We start from the raw sequence: 18,975 nt of genomic DNA on the forward strand, positions 1-18,975 counted from the left end.
ATTGGCTTGTGATAGGTTTGTAATACTTCTGATTTATATAATTTACTAATGTTTTCTTTGGGCCTAATATGATTTTTGTGCTTCATATGCAAGTTATATTATTCATTGTCAAGGTATAAAGTTCAATACAAGATTTATATCTTTATTTTTTGTTTACTTGACCTCCCTTATACTGACAGTAGTGTGTTAAAATCTCCTATTATTGGCATTTTTAATATATTTTTCTTGTGTCTTTTTATTATCTGCTTTATAACATTGATTGCAGGATTATTTGGTGAATAGATGATTATAGCTATTGTATCTTTATTATACATTATGAGATTTAACTTCATAAAGTATCTTTATTTCTTTTTTATAATGCTTTTTAGCCTATTAGTCTGTTAACAGGATTGTAGCCCCTACTTTCTTTTTATCATTGATTTAGGATACCTTTGCTCATCCCTTTATTTTTAGCCTTTCCAGATTACTTTAGGTCTGTCTCTTGTATATAGCATAAAGTTGGATTTTGTTTTAAGAGCCAATTTGAAAATCTTTTACTTCTTATAGTTGAGTTAAACCTATTCACATAGATTGATATGAATGATATGTTTGGTTTCAACTCTCTAATATTATTTTGTGTAGTTTTTTTTGAGAGAGAGTCTCACTCTGTTGCCCAGGTTAGAGTGCCGAGGCATCAACCTAACTCACAGCAACCTCAAACTCGTGGGCTAAAGCGAACCTCAAACTCCTGGGCTAAAGCAGTCCTTCTGCCTTTAGCCTCCTGAGTAGCTGGGACTACAGGCATGTGCCACCATGCCTGGCTAATTTTTTCTATATTTTTTTAGTTGGCCAATTAATTTCTTTCTATTTTTAGTAGAGACAGGGTCTCGCTCCTGCTCAGGCTAGTCTCAAACTCCTGGCCTTGAACGATCCTCCCGCCTTGGCCTCCCAGAGTGCTAGGATTACAGGCATGAGCCATCACGCCTGGCCCAGTTTTAAATAGTATTTTTTGACTCTTACCTATTACTTCGGCAGTGACACGTGAGCTTATTCTATTTTCTTTTCTCTCGCCTCGTCCTCCCACTTTTTGAATCTGTAGGCTTATGTCTTTTGCCAAATTTAGGACATTTTCCACCATTATTTCTTCAAATGTTTTTTTCACCTCCACCTCTCCTTGTAGGGATTCTGATGACACAAATGTTAGATCTATTGCAGTTGGGCTACAAGTTCCTGAGGCTCTATTCATTCCCATATTCTAATCTTTCTTTTTTTTCCTGTTATTCAGATTGGATGATTTCTGTTGATCTCTCTTTGGGTTCATTGATCCCCCACCCCCACTATCGTCTTTTTTTTCCTGCTGAAACTTCCTATTTATTTTTAATTGGTTTCAAATGTGTTCATAAGTGTTCACTGTTGCATTTGTATGATAGTTACTTTAAAATCTTTGTCAAGTCCTTGTCAGATAATTCCAGTATCTGTGTCATCTCAGTGTTGGCATCTGTTCACTGTCTTTTCTCTTTTGAGTTGAGATTTTCCTGGTTCTTGGTATGATGAGTTATTTTCAGTTGTAGCCTGCACATTTTGGGTGTTATGCTGTGAGACTGATTTCTGTGTAAATCTTGTTACCTCTTACTACCATACTGGGTAGTAGGCTTTGTTTCCACACATGGCATCTCTAGACACCTCCAGCAGGGAGGCTTCTTCACTGCCTTGGTGGGTGGTAGATGAGCTCAGCTCTCAGGCACAGCTTCTGTCTTCTAATTTTTGAAGTTGGAATATTTCTATTTTCCCAGAACATGTGACATTTACAAGTTACTCTTCTCTTTATCCCCACATTTGTCTTAGGTCTTTACCTACAATGAAATATATCAAATGCTCATTTTTACTCCTTTTGCTCAAGTTTTCCCAGTCATCTGTTGAATGAATAAAGTGCATGCTCTAGTTAAAGGATCAGTAAACTTTTCTGTAAAGGTTCAAAGAGTAAATATTTTAGGCTTTTTGGCCATGTGGTCTCTGTCCCACTAAAGTAGACATCCTTCTTCTCTTCTCTGAATTCTCTTTCACACAGTCTTGGGACAAGAGATCCAGACAGAAGCTGTAATTGAATTTTTTTTCTTCTTACAGGTGATTGGGCATTTTTAGTGTTCTCTGACTCCTAGTAATGCTGAAGGCGTGGGTTATATGTTATTTTATTTCCTCTTCTTATTCATTTATATGCTTTATTGAAGGATGTGTGAATTCAGGTATAAGCTATTATTATAGGGCAACAAGATATATCTGTAACTTGGATAGTAGGACACATCTCTGGAATATCACATGAAATTTCCTCTGTGATGACACCAACAAAGCTACATACAAGCTCTTTGACCTTGAATGAATCACCAGTTCTTGGAACCTGTTTTCTTTTATGTATTTGCAAAATTAGTATGGTATAGGGTGTGGTTTAAACTCCATGCTTTTCAGTTGGGAACATGTTTCAAGGGATTTGCAAATATTTTTTTTCCTCACATGAAGTTAAAGTGCCAAATCATTTCTTTTATTTGCTTACTTTAGTAGTATAAAAAATTGTATTGCTAAGTATTTTTGAAAACCAGTAGAGTAGACAGATGATCTTTTTGGTCTCTTTTAGACTTGAAGTAGCATGGTATATTGGCCTCATTCTGTAAATAAATAGTGTTTCCATGTGATTTTTAGGTACCTAATTTGTGAGGACAGGGAAAATTACTTTTTTGCCTATTTTAAAATTATCTGTCTGATACTTAAATGTAAAAATTGAGATAGAAGTTATCCCAGACTTTGATGTCTCATTTTTGTGACGGGTGATCTGAGATAGGCATTGAGAGAAACATAAGGTACCTGCTAGTTGATAGATTAATCAGGTAAGCAGATGTCTTTGTTACTAAGCTCAAATGTAAACTTTGGTTACTTTTTCTGTCACACCTCCTGAGGTCAAACAAATATGTACATTGGTTATTTTTTATTTCCTGTAGATTCTTGTAGACACTGTTTGGGCTCTGTCCTACTTGACAGATGGAGGTAACGAGCAGATACAGATGGTTATTGATTCAGGGGTTGTGCCATTTCTTGTGCCCCTTCTGAGCCACCAGGAAGTAAAAGTTCAAGTAAGTATTTTTAAATTTTTCTTATTTGTATAGAATTGTGTTTGCTATAACAAGTTAACTTGTACAACCAGGCTTCAGTTCTGTCTATAAGTGCTTATCCTCCATATTTCTGTTAGTCTCCTGAGCCTGATTTTATTGATTTCCAATCTTTATCTCACCCAGATTCTTTGCTGAGTGTCAGACCCATGTAGACAGATGTTCTTGACCCTTTAGACATACCCTCTGAGAACTCCTTCAGGCATTCCATTGTCATTTCAACCAGAAAACAAAAGACACAATCATCCTCTCCCACAAACCTGCTTTTCTTCCTCATCCCTTTTCAGTGGACAACATGGTTGAAGCCAGAAACCTTGATTCCTCCTTTCAATTCCCATTTCATTACAAAATCTTTTCAATTCTTCTTATATAGCTTTCAAATCCATCTCTCCTTATCTGTCTAGAGCCACTGATTTAGTTTAAGACTCATTTTCTTTCCCCCAGGTAATTGCAGTTAGCCTCTTCTAACTGTACTCCCACTTCTCTTTACCCACTCTAATTAGACGTAGGTAGCCAATAGAGCTGTTCATCCTACTTCTGCCAAGGTTATTACTTTCTAGATGGAAATGTGCGCCCATTCCAGGTCTTTATTAAAATATTTCTATGGTGCCAATTTAGTAATGGATTAAAATAGTTGTTAAAAAATGGAACTTTATGGTTTTTATTTTAATTTTATTTTTTGAATCTTTTTTGCAATAATTTTTCCATAAAGTTCTAGTTTTTCACAAGAGACTATTTAAAATTCAGAATTGCTTTCCATCTGCTTAATGCTTTTGTGTAAAGATAAAATAAGTGTTAATCATTCACTCCTTACATTTTTATATTTTCTCAGGATTATGAAAAGTATAGAATCAGTTTGATCATAAGCAAACAAACTTAATAGAAAACATTTTATCCCCATCCTAGACAGCAGCACTCAGAGCAGTTGGCAACATAGTGACTGGCACCGATGAGCAGACCCAGGTTGTTCTCAATTGTGATGTCCTGTCACACTTCCCAAATCTCTTATCACACCCAAAAGAGAAGATAAATAAGGTAAGACAAATTATGTCCTCATCATAGTTCGTTCATTCTCTTTATCTCATTTTTAACTGTCCTATTGTTTCTATTCCTGCTTATTGTGCTTTTCTTCCAAACCACTGCAGTGGTAATGAGGATTGTTTTAAATCACCTCTGTAATTGTTTTGTGTCACCTTTTAATTGCTTCCTTTAAGTGCTGTCCTGAATGTTACAGAATATTTTTAGATTACTTATGTTTTTATTTAAATAGACCAAGCTGTAGCAACAACCATTAAATTAATAGCCACTAGGTCAAGGTGCATACAAAATCTGCCATTTAGATGGCCGGTATCTTTTTTAAACAAACCAGTCATAATTTAATCTAATCTCCCTACAAAATTAGATTGGACCTAAAGATGAAGTGGCTAAATTCAAGGATCATAAAAAATTGCTCTTTTAAAGATTTTAAACTTGATAGGCAAATTTACTATTAATTGGTAATATGTCATTAAGTACTGGTCTTTTTATTTCTGGCTTATTTCACATAGCATGTTTTCAAGGTTCATCCATTTTGGGGCATGTATCAGAACTTCATTCTTTTTATGGCTGAATAGATATTCCATTGTATGTATATACCACTATTTATCCACTCACTTGTTGACGGACACTTGCATTGTTTCTACCTTTTGGTTATTATGGATAATGTTATGCAACGAAAACATTGACATACAAATAATCTGTTTGAGTTCCTGCTTTCAATTTCTTTGGGTATACAAGTGGAAGTAGCATTGCTGGGTTGTATGGTCATTCTGTGTTTAGCTTTTTGAGGAGCCACCAAACCATTTTCCATAGCAGTTATACTATTTTCTATTCCCACCAGCAATGTATGAGGGTTCTGATTTCTCCACATCCTTGCTAACACTTATTTTCCATTTAAAAAAATTATTATTGTAAACATCCTAGTAGATGTGAAGTGGTATCTCATTGTAGTTTTAATTTGCATTTAGTTTAATTTGGGTTTTTTGTTTTTGTTTTGTTTTGGAGGCAGTCTCCATTTGTTGCCCTGGCTAGAGTGCAGTCGCATCATCATAGTTCGCTGCAACCTCAAACTTCTGGGTTCGAGGGATACTCCTGTCTCAGCCTCCCAAATAGCTGAGACTACAGGCACACACCACCACACCTGGCTGATTTTTTCTATTTTTAATAGAGATAGAGTCTCTCTCTTGCTGGTCTCCAACTCCTGAGCTCAAGGGATCCTCCCACCTCTGCCTCCCAAAGTTCTGGGATTATAGGCATGAGCCACCTTGCTCGACAGTTAATGCAGTTTTATCTGCCTAAAATGCTATCATCCCCCAAATCTAGCAGAATTGAGCATTTCTTCTTCTATGTCATAACTTTATTTATGTGGTTGCTTGAGTATAATTTTAACTATTGAATTATTACAGAAAAGTATATTGTCAAAAATCACATTTTATAGGCACATTTGTTCCAGTGAAGAGAAAAAAGCCAGAGACTTTCAAACTCTGGGCCAGTTACTTTTACTGTAGAAATTTCAGTAATATAGATGATTTTTGTAGCTGAGTGAGTTCCATAATTGGAAACAGCTGAGAAGTGAGGTGGCTGGACAGAAGTGTGTAGAGAGAGAGGCTCCGGCCTGTGAGGCACTATGCTCTCAAGTGAAAGCTTCATGGGGAGAGGAAAAGTTGATATATTATAGATATATCTTCTCAGCTTCACCAAGTAGTTAGTTGCTTCAAAAGTTTTAGCTTTGTGGATTTGTTATTTGCATTTTGAGACTCGTCATGGGGACCCTGGAAATAGAAGTGACCAACTTGTTTTTTTTCCCTCAACATTTTTGAAAGATTTTAATCCTACAAAAATTTTTCAGGAATAGTACAGTGAACACTCATATACTATAAACAAAGATTCACTGTTTATTAATATGTTGCTACAGTTGAATGGCAAAATAAATTTACAGTATGTAACTCAGTTTCGAAGGAGTAAGGTACACATTTGACACTAACTTGTAAACAAGTCACTAAACTTGTTTGTTTATGGCTTATAAATCCTTTAAGGTTAGAATAATATTTAGGTTATATGGATCCTTCCTAGACTAGTTAGACGCTTTATTGTTATGGAATACTTGAATGACTATATATTGTGAGTAAATGCTTTTAAAATAAAACAATTCACCTTTCTTTGAAGTAGTTTTAACAAAGTTTTCAGAAATTCAGTCATATATTTATTTCTATCTGACTTTTAGAGGGAGCTAATGTACAGAGATATAAGTTCCATGAATAAAGATTTTTGTCTGTTTTGTTCAATTCTGTATCGCTGTTACCTAGAATAAATCCTAGTTTTTAGTAGGCTTATATTTTTGAATGGATAAGTGCCAGATTAATCAGGCCCAAATATTATGAATGTAAGTTTCCTTATAACTTGTTTAAATGGGAGATTTTATATAACCTAATCATTTTATTTTTATTTTTATTATTTTTTTGTATGTATATACCCGCCCCTCTTCTCCCCCTAATCACTTTTTAGATGCAATCTCTTTAACACAACTCAGGTGATTTTATTGTATATATAAAATATATTAAAAATAAAAGATAAAAGCATTAAAGAAATAAGTTTTCAAATAAAGGTGCCTTGTATTTTTGTTTAATTATAGGAAGCAGTGTGGTTCCTTTCCAACATAACAGCAGGCAACCAGCAACAAGTGCAAGCTGTGATAGATGCTGGATTAATCCCTATGATTATTCATCAACTTGCTAAGGTCAGTCATGTTATAAATTCATCATGTCTATTAATCTGTTATAACCAAGACTTTTTAGATAAAGAATTTATCTTCATTTTTAACCTTCAGGGAGACTTTGGAACACAAAAAGAAGCTGCTTGGGCAATCAGCAACTTAACAATAAGTGGCAGAAAAGATCAGGTGAGTTTGAAAAAACTGTTAACTATCATGATTGTTATTATTGGAAAGTACATAACTCTCTTATGTGTAGTAATTGCTGATTTTAAGCTCTGTATTGTGTTCTTTGGGAGGGGGGGAAGATAATTATTATTCTGTTTGTTTTTTTTAAAGAGACATGGTTTCACTTTGTTGTCCAGGTTGAAGTACAGTGGCTATTCACAGGCATAGTTATAATGTACTACAGCCTGGAATGAACTTCTGGGCTCAAGCAATCCTCCTGTCTCAGGCTTCCTGAGTAGCTGGGACTATAGGCATGAGCCACTGTGCCCAGCTGGGGAAAAGATAATTATATAAATAAAAATATTTCTTCTCTTTTGTTTTCTAGGTTGAGTACCTTGTACAACAGAATGTAATACCACCGTTCTGTAATTTACTGTCGGTAAAAGATTCTCAAGTGGTTCAGGTGGTTCTAGACGGTCTAAAAAACATTCTAATAATGGCTGGTGAGGAAGCGAGCACAATAGCTGAAATAATAGAGGAATGTGGAGGTAAGAGTGGATTGATTGGAGAATAGTGATTGAGCCCCTGGAATTCTTAAACATTAGTTCTTAAAGTCAGTTATTAGAAAGAAAATTATTAGGATATGTTGTTAAATGGTTATAATATGTTGCTGTTCCTTTTTTTGCAACATGAGCATTCTAAGAGGATTTTCCAGAAGACAGTCCATACTTGGCAAAAACTGGTTGTGAAAGTCACTCTAGAGATTGATGTTGCTTCTTAGGAAACATAATACCTCTCTTGAAGTCATGATGTGTGAGAGCAAATTAAAAGCCTATGGAACCACTATGATAGATATATTTAAAATTTAAAATCCAGCGTTTCTCAAACTCCATGACAGTGAAACTCTTCTTTCGTAGGTTCTACCTGTTATTTGATTCTGTGGACCCTGCTTTGGGAAATACTATTTCATATTGTTGGAAAAGGTTAATGATTTCTGAGTCAAGTAGATAATTTTGTTTCAGTCCTATCAGTTGTAATGGTTCTAATGACTGCCACAACTGCATGCTGAAGTTACTATAGAAGTTACTTTGAAATTTTAATGAGAAAGAACTATGATTTGAAATACTGTATCATCATTTCTGTGGTAATGACATGTGAAACATATATTTTTAAATTCTATTTTTTTATTTGTTTAATTTTTTTTTTTTTTTTTTTTTGAGACAGAGTCTCACTTTGTTGCCCGGGCTAGAGTGAGTGCCGTGGCGTCAGCCTAGCTCACAGCAACCTCAAACTCCTGGGCTCGAGTGATCCTTCTGCCTCAGCCTCCCGGGTAGCTGGGACTACAGGCATGCGCCACCATGCCCGGCTAATTTTTTTATATATATATCAGTTGGCCAATTAATTTCTTTCTATTTATAGTAGAGACGGGGTCTCGCTCAGGCTGGTTTTGAACTCCTGACCTTGAGCAATCCGCCCGCCTCGGCCTCCCAAGAGCTAGGATTACAGGCGTGAGCCACAGCGCCCGGCCTATTTGTTTAATTTTTGAGACAGGGTCTTACCCTGTTGCCCAGGCTGGTGTGCAGTGGCATGATCATAGCCCTCTGCAACCTTGAACTTCTGGGCTCAGGCCATCCTCCTGCCTCAGCTTCCCAACTATAGGCAGGTGCCACCATGACCAGCTAATTTTTAAATTATTTTCTGTAATTTTTTGTAGATGGAGTGATCTCATTATGTTGCCCAGACTGGTCTCAAAATCCTGGGCTTGAGTGATCTGCCTGCCTAGGCCTCCCAAAGTGCTTGGATTACAGGCCTAATCCACCACACCCAGCCTAAAATTCTATTTTAAAAGGCACCTATTCAATTTGTGCTAACATGTCCAAACTTTAAATTAGTTTGCCATAGTATCATGTTTTATTCTTTATATTTTATTGACTACTTTGTATGAATATTCTATTTGGTTTATTTTTTATTTTTATTTTTTTGCCTAAAACTATGGTGTTCAATGGTTTATTTTTTAAAAGAAAACAAATGTGATAGCATCATAGCATACTTATACTAGAAGGATTTCTTAAAAACAAGAAGAAATTATCCCAAAGATTTTAAGGATTCTTATCCAAGGTCACAGAAGTAGGTAGTGGTAGAAGCAAAATTAAATTCCATATATTCCTACTATTAATTCTCTCATTCTGGTTTTACAGTGTTTTACTTTTTAAGATAATTAAATTTTAGCATTGTAGTTAGGTTTATAACTTAGCCCTGTAAGTTTGATCAACTTAGAGAACTGTTACTCTTCAGCTTTTTATCAATATAGTTGCTTGCTTCTGTCTATGGAAGTAATAATTGGGGTACATATTTACTTAGTATTTTGTAATTTTATAAGGCACTTTACATGCATTGTCTTTGACACCTATTTTCCCATTTTTCTGGTTTGTTTATTACAATATAAAAGAAAAATGCAACTCTTTCAAAATAACATCAAGAAATTTCAAGGAAGAATATTGTTAAGAATTTATAAACATGCATATGATGTATGGAGTAAATATATTGGAAATACAAATGAAGGCATTCTGTGATTACTATTCTGAAAAATTATTTCCCCAAGTTCATTGTGGCTGTAGGACATAAGACCCCTATTCACTTTTTTAAAGAAAGGTCTTCAAAATTTAAAGCTTTATCCTCTGTTAATACTAGTTTATCATTAAATTTCTAAAAACTTATTTTTATAGTTATATAAAAGTAATAACATTTGGAAAACAAAGAGAAGGATAAAAATCACTACATTAGACAGCATGATTCTATTAAAACAATCTGGGGAGATCCTGGTTCAGTACTGTCACTCATTTGCCCTGTAACTTGAAATAAATCCCTTTACATGTCTGTGCCATAGCTTCCTCATCTGTCAAGTGGAGTGTTTAGGTGTTTTTTAAGACTGCCTGCCTCAGAGACCAGGACTCCTCAAGGGCTTCTAAGGAGGAAAAAATTAGTGGCATTCTGGTCCCATTATCATTTTAGGTGATGGAGCAGGGTGTCCTGAGTTCCTTAGGATTCCTCCATGATTAAAATGAGCACAGTTTTCACTAGTATCTCCTTATCAATTATTTAGTTATTTTGGTTACTTTATTTTTATCAGGTTTGGAGAAAATTGAAGTTTTGCAGCAACACGAAAATGAAGACATATATAAATTAGCATTTGAAATCATAGATCAGTATTTCTCTGGTGATGATGTAAGTATAAAAATGTGGTGTGTCTGCATGTAAATTAAAACCTATACATAATGTAAATTGAGAGTTTTCCTTTTATTATTTATTTATTTTTTTTTTTTTTTGAGACAGAGTCTCACTTTGTTGCCCAAGCTAGAGCGAGTGCCGTGGCGTTAAGCCTAGCTCACAGCAACCTCAAACTCCTGGGCTCAAGCGATCCTCCTGCCTCAGCCTCCCGAGTAGCTGGGACATAGGCATATGCCACATGCCCGGCTAATTTTTTCTCTATATGAGTTGGCCAATTAATTTCTTTCTATTTATAGTAGAGACGGGATCTCGCTCTTGCTCAAGCTGGTTTTGAAGAGAGTTTTCCTTTTATTATTAATATGATTTAAGTTTATATCATATTTCTATTAGATACTCCATCAGTCACTTCTTTTAAATACTTTGACACTTCATTGGAAGGTAAAATTGTGAAACGGTTCTTATTTCATTTGTAATCTATTAACTGGGGAGAAATAGTAATTATATAAATGATACGTGTTCAGATAGGTTAAATAAATCTACAGATACAGACAAGAAAGGGCAGTTTTTAAATGTGTGTTCAATTTTAAATTGCTACATTTCTTAATAAAATTATTACTGATTGACCCAATTATTTTTGGGTGATTAAAACATTCATACAGAATTCTCTCCTACGCGGGAAAAGATCAATTTCGCTTACACCATAATGTATAGTATCATAACATAATAGGGTTTTTTTTTTCTTTTTATAGATCGATGAAGATCCCAGCCTCATTCCTGAAGCAACACAAGGAGGTACTTACAATTTCGACCCAACAGCTAATCTTCAAACAAAAGAATTTAATTTTTAAGTTCAGTTGAGTGCAGCATCTTTCCCACATCAATATGAAGCACCACCAGATGGCTACCAAATGATAAGAACAACAGCAACAAAAGGCTCCAAAACACACATGCCTCTTCGTTTTGATGCTTCTAAAGCAAGCCATGTCTCAGTCACTTTGCAGTTGCCAAAAGTCACTATCACATGGACTGTAAATGCATATGCATGATTTCCTAAACTGTTTTAGAATTCTCCTTAACAATCTCAACTACCCTATTTTTCCCTGTTCCCTGGTGCCACAGGCTGACAACTGCAGTCTCCAATTTAGAATATTCCATAGTGGTGGCATGTCAGCTGCCCACTGATACTCCTTTGGAAAATGGTGCACCGTGGATCAAGACACTTTGGTGTGATGCATATACACGTTGGAAGACTAAAGAGGTGCAGTGTGATCTGAGCCTCCATCATTGTCCTCCACAAACATATTTTCATATTCTATATGTGGAAGAATAGATTTTAAAGTACAAGCCAAATGATTTTCATTGGTGGAACTGACACAAAAAACATAACTTAAGAAACTTGGTTATTGATTAAACAGATAAGTTTTAAAAAACTGTACTTCATCTACCAGTAATTGATGTGTTTATTATCTGCCTCAGAAGCCAGGGTTGGAGGGAGAACTTTAGATATGGATGGTGATGCTTTTGCCATTATACCTAATTTTTGAGAACAGCAAGTCCTATTTGACCACTCACTTCAGCCTGTGTGTTCCTGCTGTTTTGAAGTAATCAAATGCTGTGCATGGTATTTTACCTGAGCTGCAACCTGTTACGGACTTGAACTCCTGTTTAAGTTGAAAGCAAGAGTCCCTGACTATAAAGGAAAAAAAGAAAAAAAACGAAAAACTGCAAAGGTCTAAAATACTCATTGGTAATGTTTTAAAAAAAATCTTGCTTTCAGCTTTCAGGAGTTAATTTTTTTTGTTTTAATTTGATAATTGGATATGGTTGATTTATATTGGGTTTAAACTGTGGAGCTTTCATGTTTACTGTAATTTAGTCTTAAAATATTTTTTACTTAGTAACCAGTGCTTTTGATAATGTGGTTGGCAACAAACCAGCAACTATTTAGAAGTGTCATAAGACTTCATTCTTTGAGTATAGGGAAAGTTAATTCAGAGCCTACTCTAACAGCATCTTCACATATTAAAAGATTCAGACAGGGATCTGTGTAGAGAAGTTATCTACAGTTATTTAACATAAACCTGATTTGCAGTGATATTGAAGTAATTCTGCAAAATCTGGTCTTACTGTGTAAAGTCATTGCTTTTGGTAAATTGTCTGACCCAGTTATTATTGAAAGAATATGGATTTGAAATTTTTTAAACTAAATAATTTGTGCCGTCACAGAAATGGTTTTGTTGCTCTTGTTTACTGGGTGTAATTTCCCAATGCATTGATGTGAAGGGGTAGAAAATTTAAACTAACTTAGTTATCCGATGAGGGGTGTATTTACTGTGATGAAGATGAGACAGATGCCATCAGACCTTTGTGAATCAGCTGGGGTGTTTTCACTGATAAACAAAACATAGCAGGTGTACATTCATTACAAATATTTGTATCTGCCAAGGTGGAGCCACTTTAAAGAGTGAGTTTTGTCTTGTATCTAAAGTGGATACAAGCGTATGTTTAAACTGCAAGATTTTTACTTGCTAGAGAATCTGTTTTAATATAGCAGTTTGGCCTCTGATTATTTATAGGTTTTATAAATTTTAGAATCAATTTCTCTTTAAGGTGGCTCAGATTTTTCAACTCTTGTGCACATAAAATTGAGTTGAAGTTCATTGTGCCTTTTTTTCTTTATCCAAATTTTGAGTTCAAGCTTCATATGGTAACTGCATCCTGTTCAGACAATATAGTCTAAATTTTTGAAACTGTGTGGTGTTCACTAAAAGTAGGAATAACAAAGTCAAAGCTAATTAAGGTCACAAACTTCGATGAAACCCTTAAAGTCCAAATCTTCTTGATATTGTGAATTGTACCCCTTCTAGTTTAGTTTCTTCTGGATTCTCCATACTTAACTGACAGTTACCTTTTAAAATTTGCACACATTAAGATTAAAATTGGGCCTCTACTGTGACGATTCCTATTTCCTCTTGTGTTTTAAAGTGCAAACTGACATATAAGTCAACATTAGCATCAAGTAGTGCAGACATATGTGTGCATTTGCTTGATTCAATTTGTTGTGACCTTACCAGTTTTGAATTGGAATTGCACCATTTCATAGATAAAGGAAACTAAGTATATTGCTGCACTTTTAAGTTTTCAAAACAGTGTTTAAAAATTGCATTGTTTTTATTTTTTTTAAACTCAGTTAAAAAAGACTAAAACGTTCTTTCAAAAGAGGCATCTAAATGTGTTCCTAATTTTGTATATGGGCTTAGGTTTTGTAACCAATAAAAAAAGCTGCTATCAAATACAGTAAAACATTGAAAGACTTATTTCTGAAAATAATTACTCAGCTTTGTTTTCTGTATGGTTAAATTTAAATCTGGAATTATTTTTTAAAAATCAACCACAATGGAAATGACTCAAGAATTACTCTTTTACTGTATTTTAATATCTCTTTCCCACTATAACAAACCAGGATGACCAATAACAATGCTAGATTGAGAGTATTTTGTGACAAATAAGAAGTACCAAAATCTACAAATTCCCTAAGCTGCCGTGACAAAGTACTACAAACCAGGTGGTTTCAGACAATAGAAATTTATTTTCATATAGTTCTGGAGGCCAGAATTCTGAAATCAAGGTGATGGCTGGGCCAGACTCTCCTGATGGCTTTCGTGGGGAGGATCCTTCCTTGCCTTTCTAGCTTCTGGTGGTTGCTGACAGTCCTTGGTGTTCCTTGGCTTGCAGCTGCATCACTCCAGACTCTGCCTCCGTCGTCACATGGCATCTCCCTTTGTGTCTCAGATTTAAGTAATATAACTCAGAAAAAGGCCGTTTATTTGAGACAATGTGATTATGACTTTCATGAAACAAACAAAAACTCGAACTTTATTTAGGACCTCCTAATCCCTGAAAATATGTAACTATAGCAATTGAAGTAAACCTGAACGTTTTAACCTGTTAGATAGAGGTTATGGCTCTAAATGAAATCTTGGATTAATTAAAAGAACAAAGGTGCAGCCAGACTTTTGAGTATATAAATATTTTTACTTTTGTATAATGCCACTTCAAATTATTTTTGAAAGAAGTTGGTGTATAAGTAAATAAATGTGATAGTACTCATATAATCTTGCTATCATTTCCTTCAGAAGAGTCAACCTTTTCAGTGGATTAGTTATTTAATTATTGTAGGGAAACAAGTAAACAAGAGCATCTGACATTTATGAATGTCAGTTGTCTTACGTTGATGGTTAATTTTTTTAACCATAGTTTAGCTGGGGAATTTTAATCAAATCTGTTTGGGGACAAGGAATATAATTTCTGTATCTTAAGCTATGAGTCTTAAGACATATAACCCAAAGAATACTCTATGCAACCCCACCACTCATTTGTCCAAAGTTTAAAGGGAACTCTTCATATAAATGTACTTGATTAGACAGCTGAAAAATTGATAGAATGATTCTCAAGTACTGTATATATCATATCAAGAGACAGTGTATGGGGAAAGGGATGTGGGAATGCAATCTAATCCCACTATCTGTTTGCCCATGGAATCCCTGAACTAACTTTGGTCTAAGTCAAGGGTTCTCAAACCCTGCACTATTGTTGACATTTTAGGGTATTTCTTTGTGGTGTGGGGTCTGACCTGTGCATTGTAGGATGTTTAGCACTATCCCTGGGCTCTACTTGGTTGATGTCAATAGCACCTCTCCTCCATGCACCAGTCAAGACCACCAAAAATGTCTCCAGACATTGCCAAATGTCCCAGTGGCCAAAACCACCCCGGTTGTGAACCACTGGCCTAAATCAATTCCTGTAGAAAACTCCGCTCAAACAAGGCAGTAGCCACTATCATGACTTTTTTGTTGTGTGAACAGTCCTAGGCTTTCTTCAGATGAACGAGAAGACAAAAAATGTGCCTTTTCTTCATTCTGAGTTTTAAGAAAAATCAGGCAGACCTAAACTCATTTCCCAAATTACTCATTTGTGGGGAACTCTAGGTAGTACTGAGCCCCATCTATTGCAGAGGACTTAGGATAGAAATGGAAATAAGGAACAACTAGTTATCTTAAATGTATCCTGTGGCTAAAAAACAGAGTTGTATGAAACAACCAAATATGTTGACTGCCTAAATCTCAACTCTGCCCTGTAGCAGTGTTTTTCATTTTTTCTTTTTTGAGACAAAGTCTCACTTTGTTGCCCAGGCTAGAGTGAGTGCCATGGCATCAGCCTAGCTCACAGCAACCTCAAACTCCTGGGCTCAAGTGATTCTGCTGCCTTGGCCGCTCGAATAGCTGGGACTACAGGCATGTGCCACCATGCCCGGCTAATTTTTTCTATATATATTAGTTGGCCAATTAATTTCTTTATAGTAGAGATAGGGTCTCGCTCTTGCTCAGGCTGGTTTCGAACTCCTGACCTCGAGCAATCCGCCCGCCTCAGCCTCCCAGAATACTAGGATTACAGGTGTGAGCCACCACGCCCGGCCGTGTTTTTCAAACATTTATGGTGGAAGACTTGTAAGTTCTCTGGAGAAAGCTGGAGTTGGACTAGAAAATCATAGCATAGTGTCAAAATCACTTCTTGAAGCATTGTGAGAGATTGGCCTCATCAGAAAACCTAGAAGTTTATTAAATGATTAGAAGCAGAAGAACTATGGTTGAATCATACTATAAAGGACCTGTTCCCTCCAAGGGATTTCTTCTACAGCATCACCCTCCCTACCCTGACAAACTGCTGTACACCTTGAGTAATTCTCTTTTCTCAAACTGGTACCCAAAGATAGCTGGGCTTGTGCCAAGTAATGTGTGAAGTGATAAGCAAAGCACATCACAGGACAGCAATTTTACTAAGTGGTAAGTAAAACAATTTTGAGGTAATACAAGCCAAACTGTTACAGAGTAAGGTACATATTTTACATAATGTTTTAAAGATTAAATCAGCTTTTTGAGGTAGGCCATTTTATGGAAACATCCCTGCAGCAGGATTCAGAAAAGTTTGAAAAGCAAATGAGGTGCTCATTCCTAGGGAGCTTGTTTTTCTTTGTTGGCTACCTTTAGTTGCTACAAAGTCCTCTCTTCATATTAAATGAAAGTCACCTCTCTTAAATGTCCATCATTATAAATTAACTGGTTTTGATTGGCCATAGACTTTATTTCAAGATAGAAGAGACTGATCCCTTGTTAACTGCTCCCTTCCTCCCCCTGAATACCCCATGATTTTCATCCATCCTGATTGTAAAGTTGTTGCTGGACCCGGTTCCTGTCAGCTTGATGCACTCCAAGGACCCCAGCGATAGTGTTGTATGACTAGTTTCTGGGTACTTGGGAATGAGAGCATCCCATTATCTGGACCCCTTAATTCTAGTAGTGGATGAGATTATTTCAGTTATTTTACCAGCTTTATCATAATTAGATTTATGACCAAGTCACAGCCTCAGCTGTCTTTGACCAGTACTTAGCCATCTACCCTTTTCAAACCTAAATATAGGAATAAATTTCATACTTATTTCAGCCCAGTTTTCCTCAGATTCTGTTATCTGTATGTATCCTTTCAATGTCTTCAGTCTTTTATGAGATTTTTGACTAAGCCTATAGAAACATTTGAATACTTATTGAGTACCCTATCCCATGCCAGGCACTGTACTAGGGCACAGGATACTTTTTAAAAAGTCACAGGAATAAAAGGTGAAAAGTTATGGTAGGAAAAAAAGATGTATACAATGATATATATAGTAGAGGAAATTGGCTATTTAAGGTGATAATCAGGCTGATGGTGAGCCCTTACTTAGTGCCAGCCACTGTTAGGAGCACTTTAGAAGTACTCACAGTTCCCTCAACTCTGTGAAGAAGGTTCTATCATCAGACAGAGGGAAGTTAAATTTTCCCAAAATTACACAGCTGACTGGTGAAAAAGCAGGAGTTAATTGGGCAGATTGATTGGAAAAGCTTTCTACAGTGGTAGGAGTATACAGAATGCCTTGTGGGAAGCACCACAGGGCATTCAAAGGGGGTGAAAGAAAACTGGTAGCACTGGGTTAAAGATTATAGGGGGGAGAAGAATTAATAGGGGCAGGGAAGGGGTAAAAAGATAGGAACCAGGCCCCACAGCCTGGTAAGTCATAGAATTTTGATATATTCTAAGCAGTGTAAAATCATTATCATTAAGCAAAAGGCATGATAGAAGATTTGTGCTTAAGAAGGGTCACTAGTTGGTAAGACTGAGGCCCGGAAATGGCCTTTGGGTTTAGTGATGTAGAGGTCACTGGTCACATCAATGAGTATGAAGCACTGAGACAAGAGATGGTGAACAGTTTGGTCCATGAAGTGTATGGGATCAAAAGATGCTTGGCCGCTAAAATAGACAGCAGTTGGTGATGCTTTAGATACAGAGTTTGGGGAAGAAAGAAGTATCAGGAATGATTTCTAGGTTTCTGAATTGTAGTAACTGATGAATGGAAGTATCAAGAAATAGAGAATCAGACATAAAGTATGGAAGGTGATGAGCTCAGATCATGAGTTTTTGTTGCGACTTCTAAATGCCTGTTGAGGCAGTGGGAAATACTAATCTGGAGTCCAGAAGAGAGGACCAGGCTAAAGATTTGAGTTATCTTCCTGTTTTGCTGGTTCTTAAAGCAGGGGGTGAGGAAGAGGCTGCTGGAGGGTCTGGAGTGAGAATGGCCTAGGACAGTGCTGTGGAGCTGCAGCATTCAGTGGGCATGTGGTGGAAGGTCAGCTTGCTAGAGAAAAAGCAGGGAATGACTACAGAGGTAGGAGGAAAACCCTGTCTGTTTTCTCAGAAAACCTAAAGAAAAAGATTTCAGTGCCCAGTGATGCTGCTGAGAGAGGTCCAGTAAGGTAAGGACAGAAACTGTCCTTTGGGTTTAGTGACATAGAGGTGACCGGCCACCTTGTAATGCAGGAAGGAGAGTACAAAAGACTGAGGAACAGGGGCACACTATGAAGACAATGAATCTGATCAGTTTTCCCATTAGGTTTCTATTTTGTTCTGAAGGCGAGGAGGATAGGATGTTTACAAAAAAGGCAATACGTGGGGAAATTGGTGCGGGAAATCCAGTCAGAAAGACGTTGAATACACAATAAAAGAGTGATCATCAATCTTCTAAGTTATGGGGAGAGAATCCAGAGCATAGGTGGCGGGATTGGCCATACTCCTTCAGTCAGCAGTTATTTAATTGAGTATACACCAAATTTTGTAATAGATGCCACGAATACAACAGAAAACAATCTAGTCCCAAATCCCTGGCCTTTAAAAGCTTGCATTCTAAGGGCAAGAGACCAGCAATAAATGTGTAAACAAAAAGATATTTCATTTGCTGTTGTTAACTGCTATATAAAAAGTGGTATAGGGAATGAATAGGGGAGAAAGTTTTTAAACTGTGTTCAGTGCTAACATTTTTTTTACTATGGTAAATATACATATGTTTTACCATCTTAACCATTTTTAAATGTACAGTTCAGTAGTGTTAAATATATTCACATTCTTGAGCAACCAATCTCCAGGACTTTTTCATCTGGCAAAACTGAAACTCTATACTCATTAAACAACACTCCCTTTTCCCCCCTCCCTCCAGCCCCTGGTAACCACCATTCTACTTTGTTTCTGTGAATTTGATTATTTTGGGTAGAAGCATATAAAGTAGAACCATAAAGTATTTGTCCTTTTGTGACTGGTTTATTTCACCTA

The 18,975-nt window shown here is 36.2% G+C and overlaps 1 protein-coding gene across 1 annotated transcript in view; it reads left to right on the forward strand.

The window, feature by feature from the left end:
- The window catches only part of KPNA3 (karyopherin subunit alpha 3), an 83,929-nt gene extending 70,348 nt beyond the window's left edge, over positions 1-13,581 (forward strand). The window contains exons 11-17 of the mRNA XM_012737319.3: positions 2,970-3,101; positions 4,044-4,172; positions 6,808-6,912; positions 7,003-7,074; positions 7,439-7,601; positions 10,184-10,278; positions 11,031-13,581. Coding sequence (XP_012592773.1) covers positions 2,970-3,101; positions 4,044-4,172; positions 6,808-6,912; positions 7,003-7,074; positions 7,439-7,601; positions 10,184-10,278; positions 11,031-11,129 — 795 coding nt within the window. The 3' untranslated portion in view covers positions 11,130-13,581. The remainder of the gene's footprint in view (positions 1-2,969; positions 3,102-4,043; positions 4,173-6,807; positions 6,913-7,002; positions 7,075-7,438; positions 7,602-10,183; positions 10,279-11,030) is intronic.
- The last annotated feature ends 5,394 nt before the right edge of the window (positions 13,582-18,975 follow it).

The sequence above is a fragment of the Microcebus murinus genome, chromosome 13 (genome assembly GCF_040939455.1).
Source record: "Microcebus murinus isolate Inina chromosome 13, M.murinus_Inina_mat1.0, whole genome shotgun sequence".
Taxonomy (NCBI): domain Eukaryota; kingdom Metazoa; phylum Chordata; class Mammalia; order Primates; family Cheirogaleidae; genus Microcebus; species Microcebus murinus.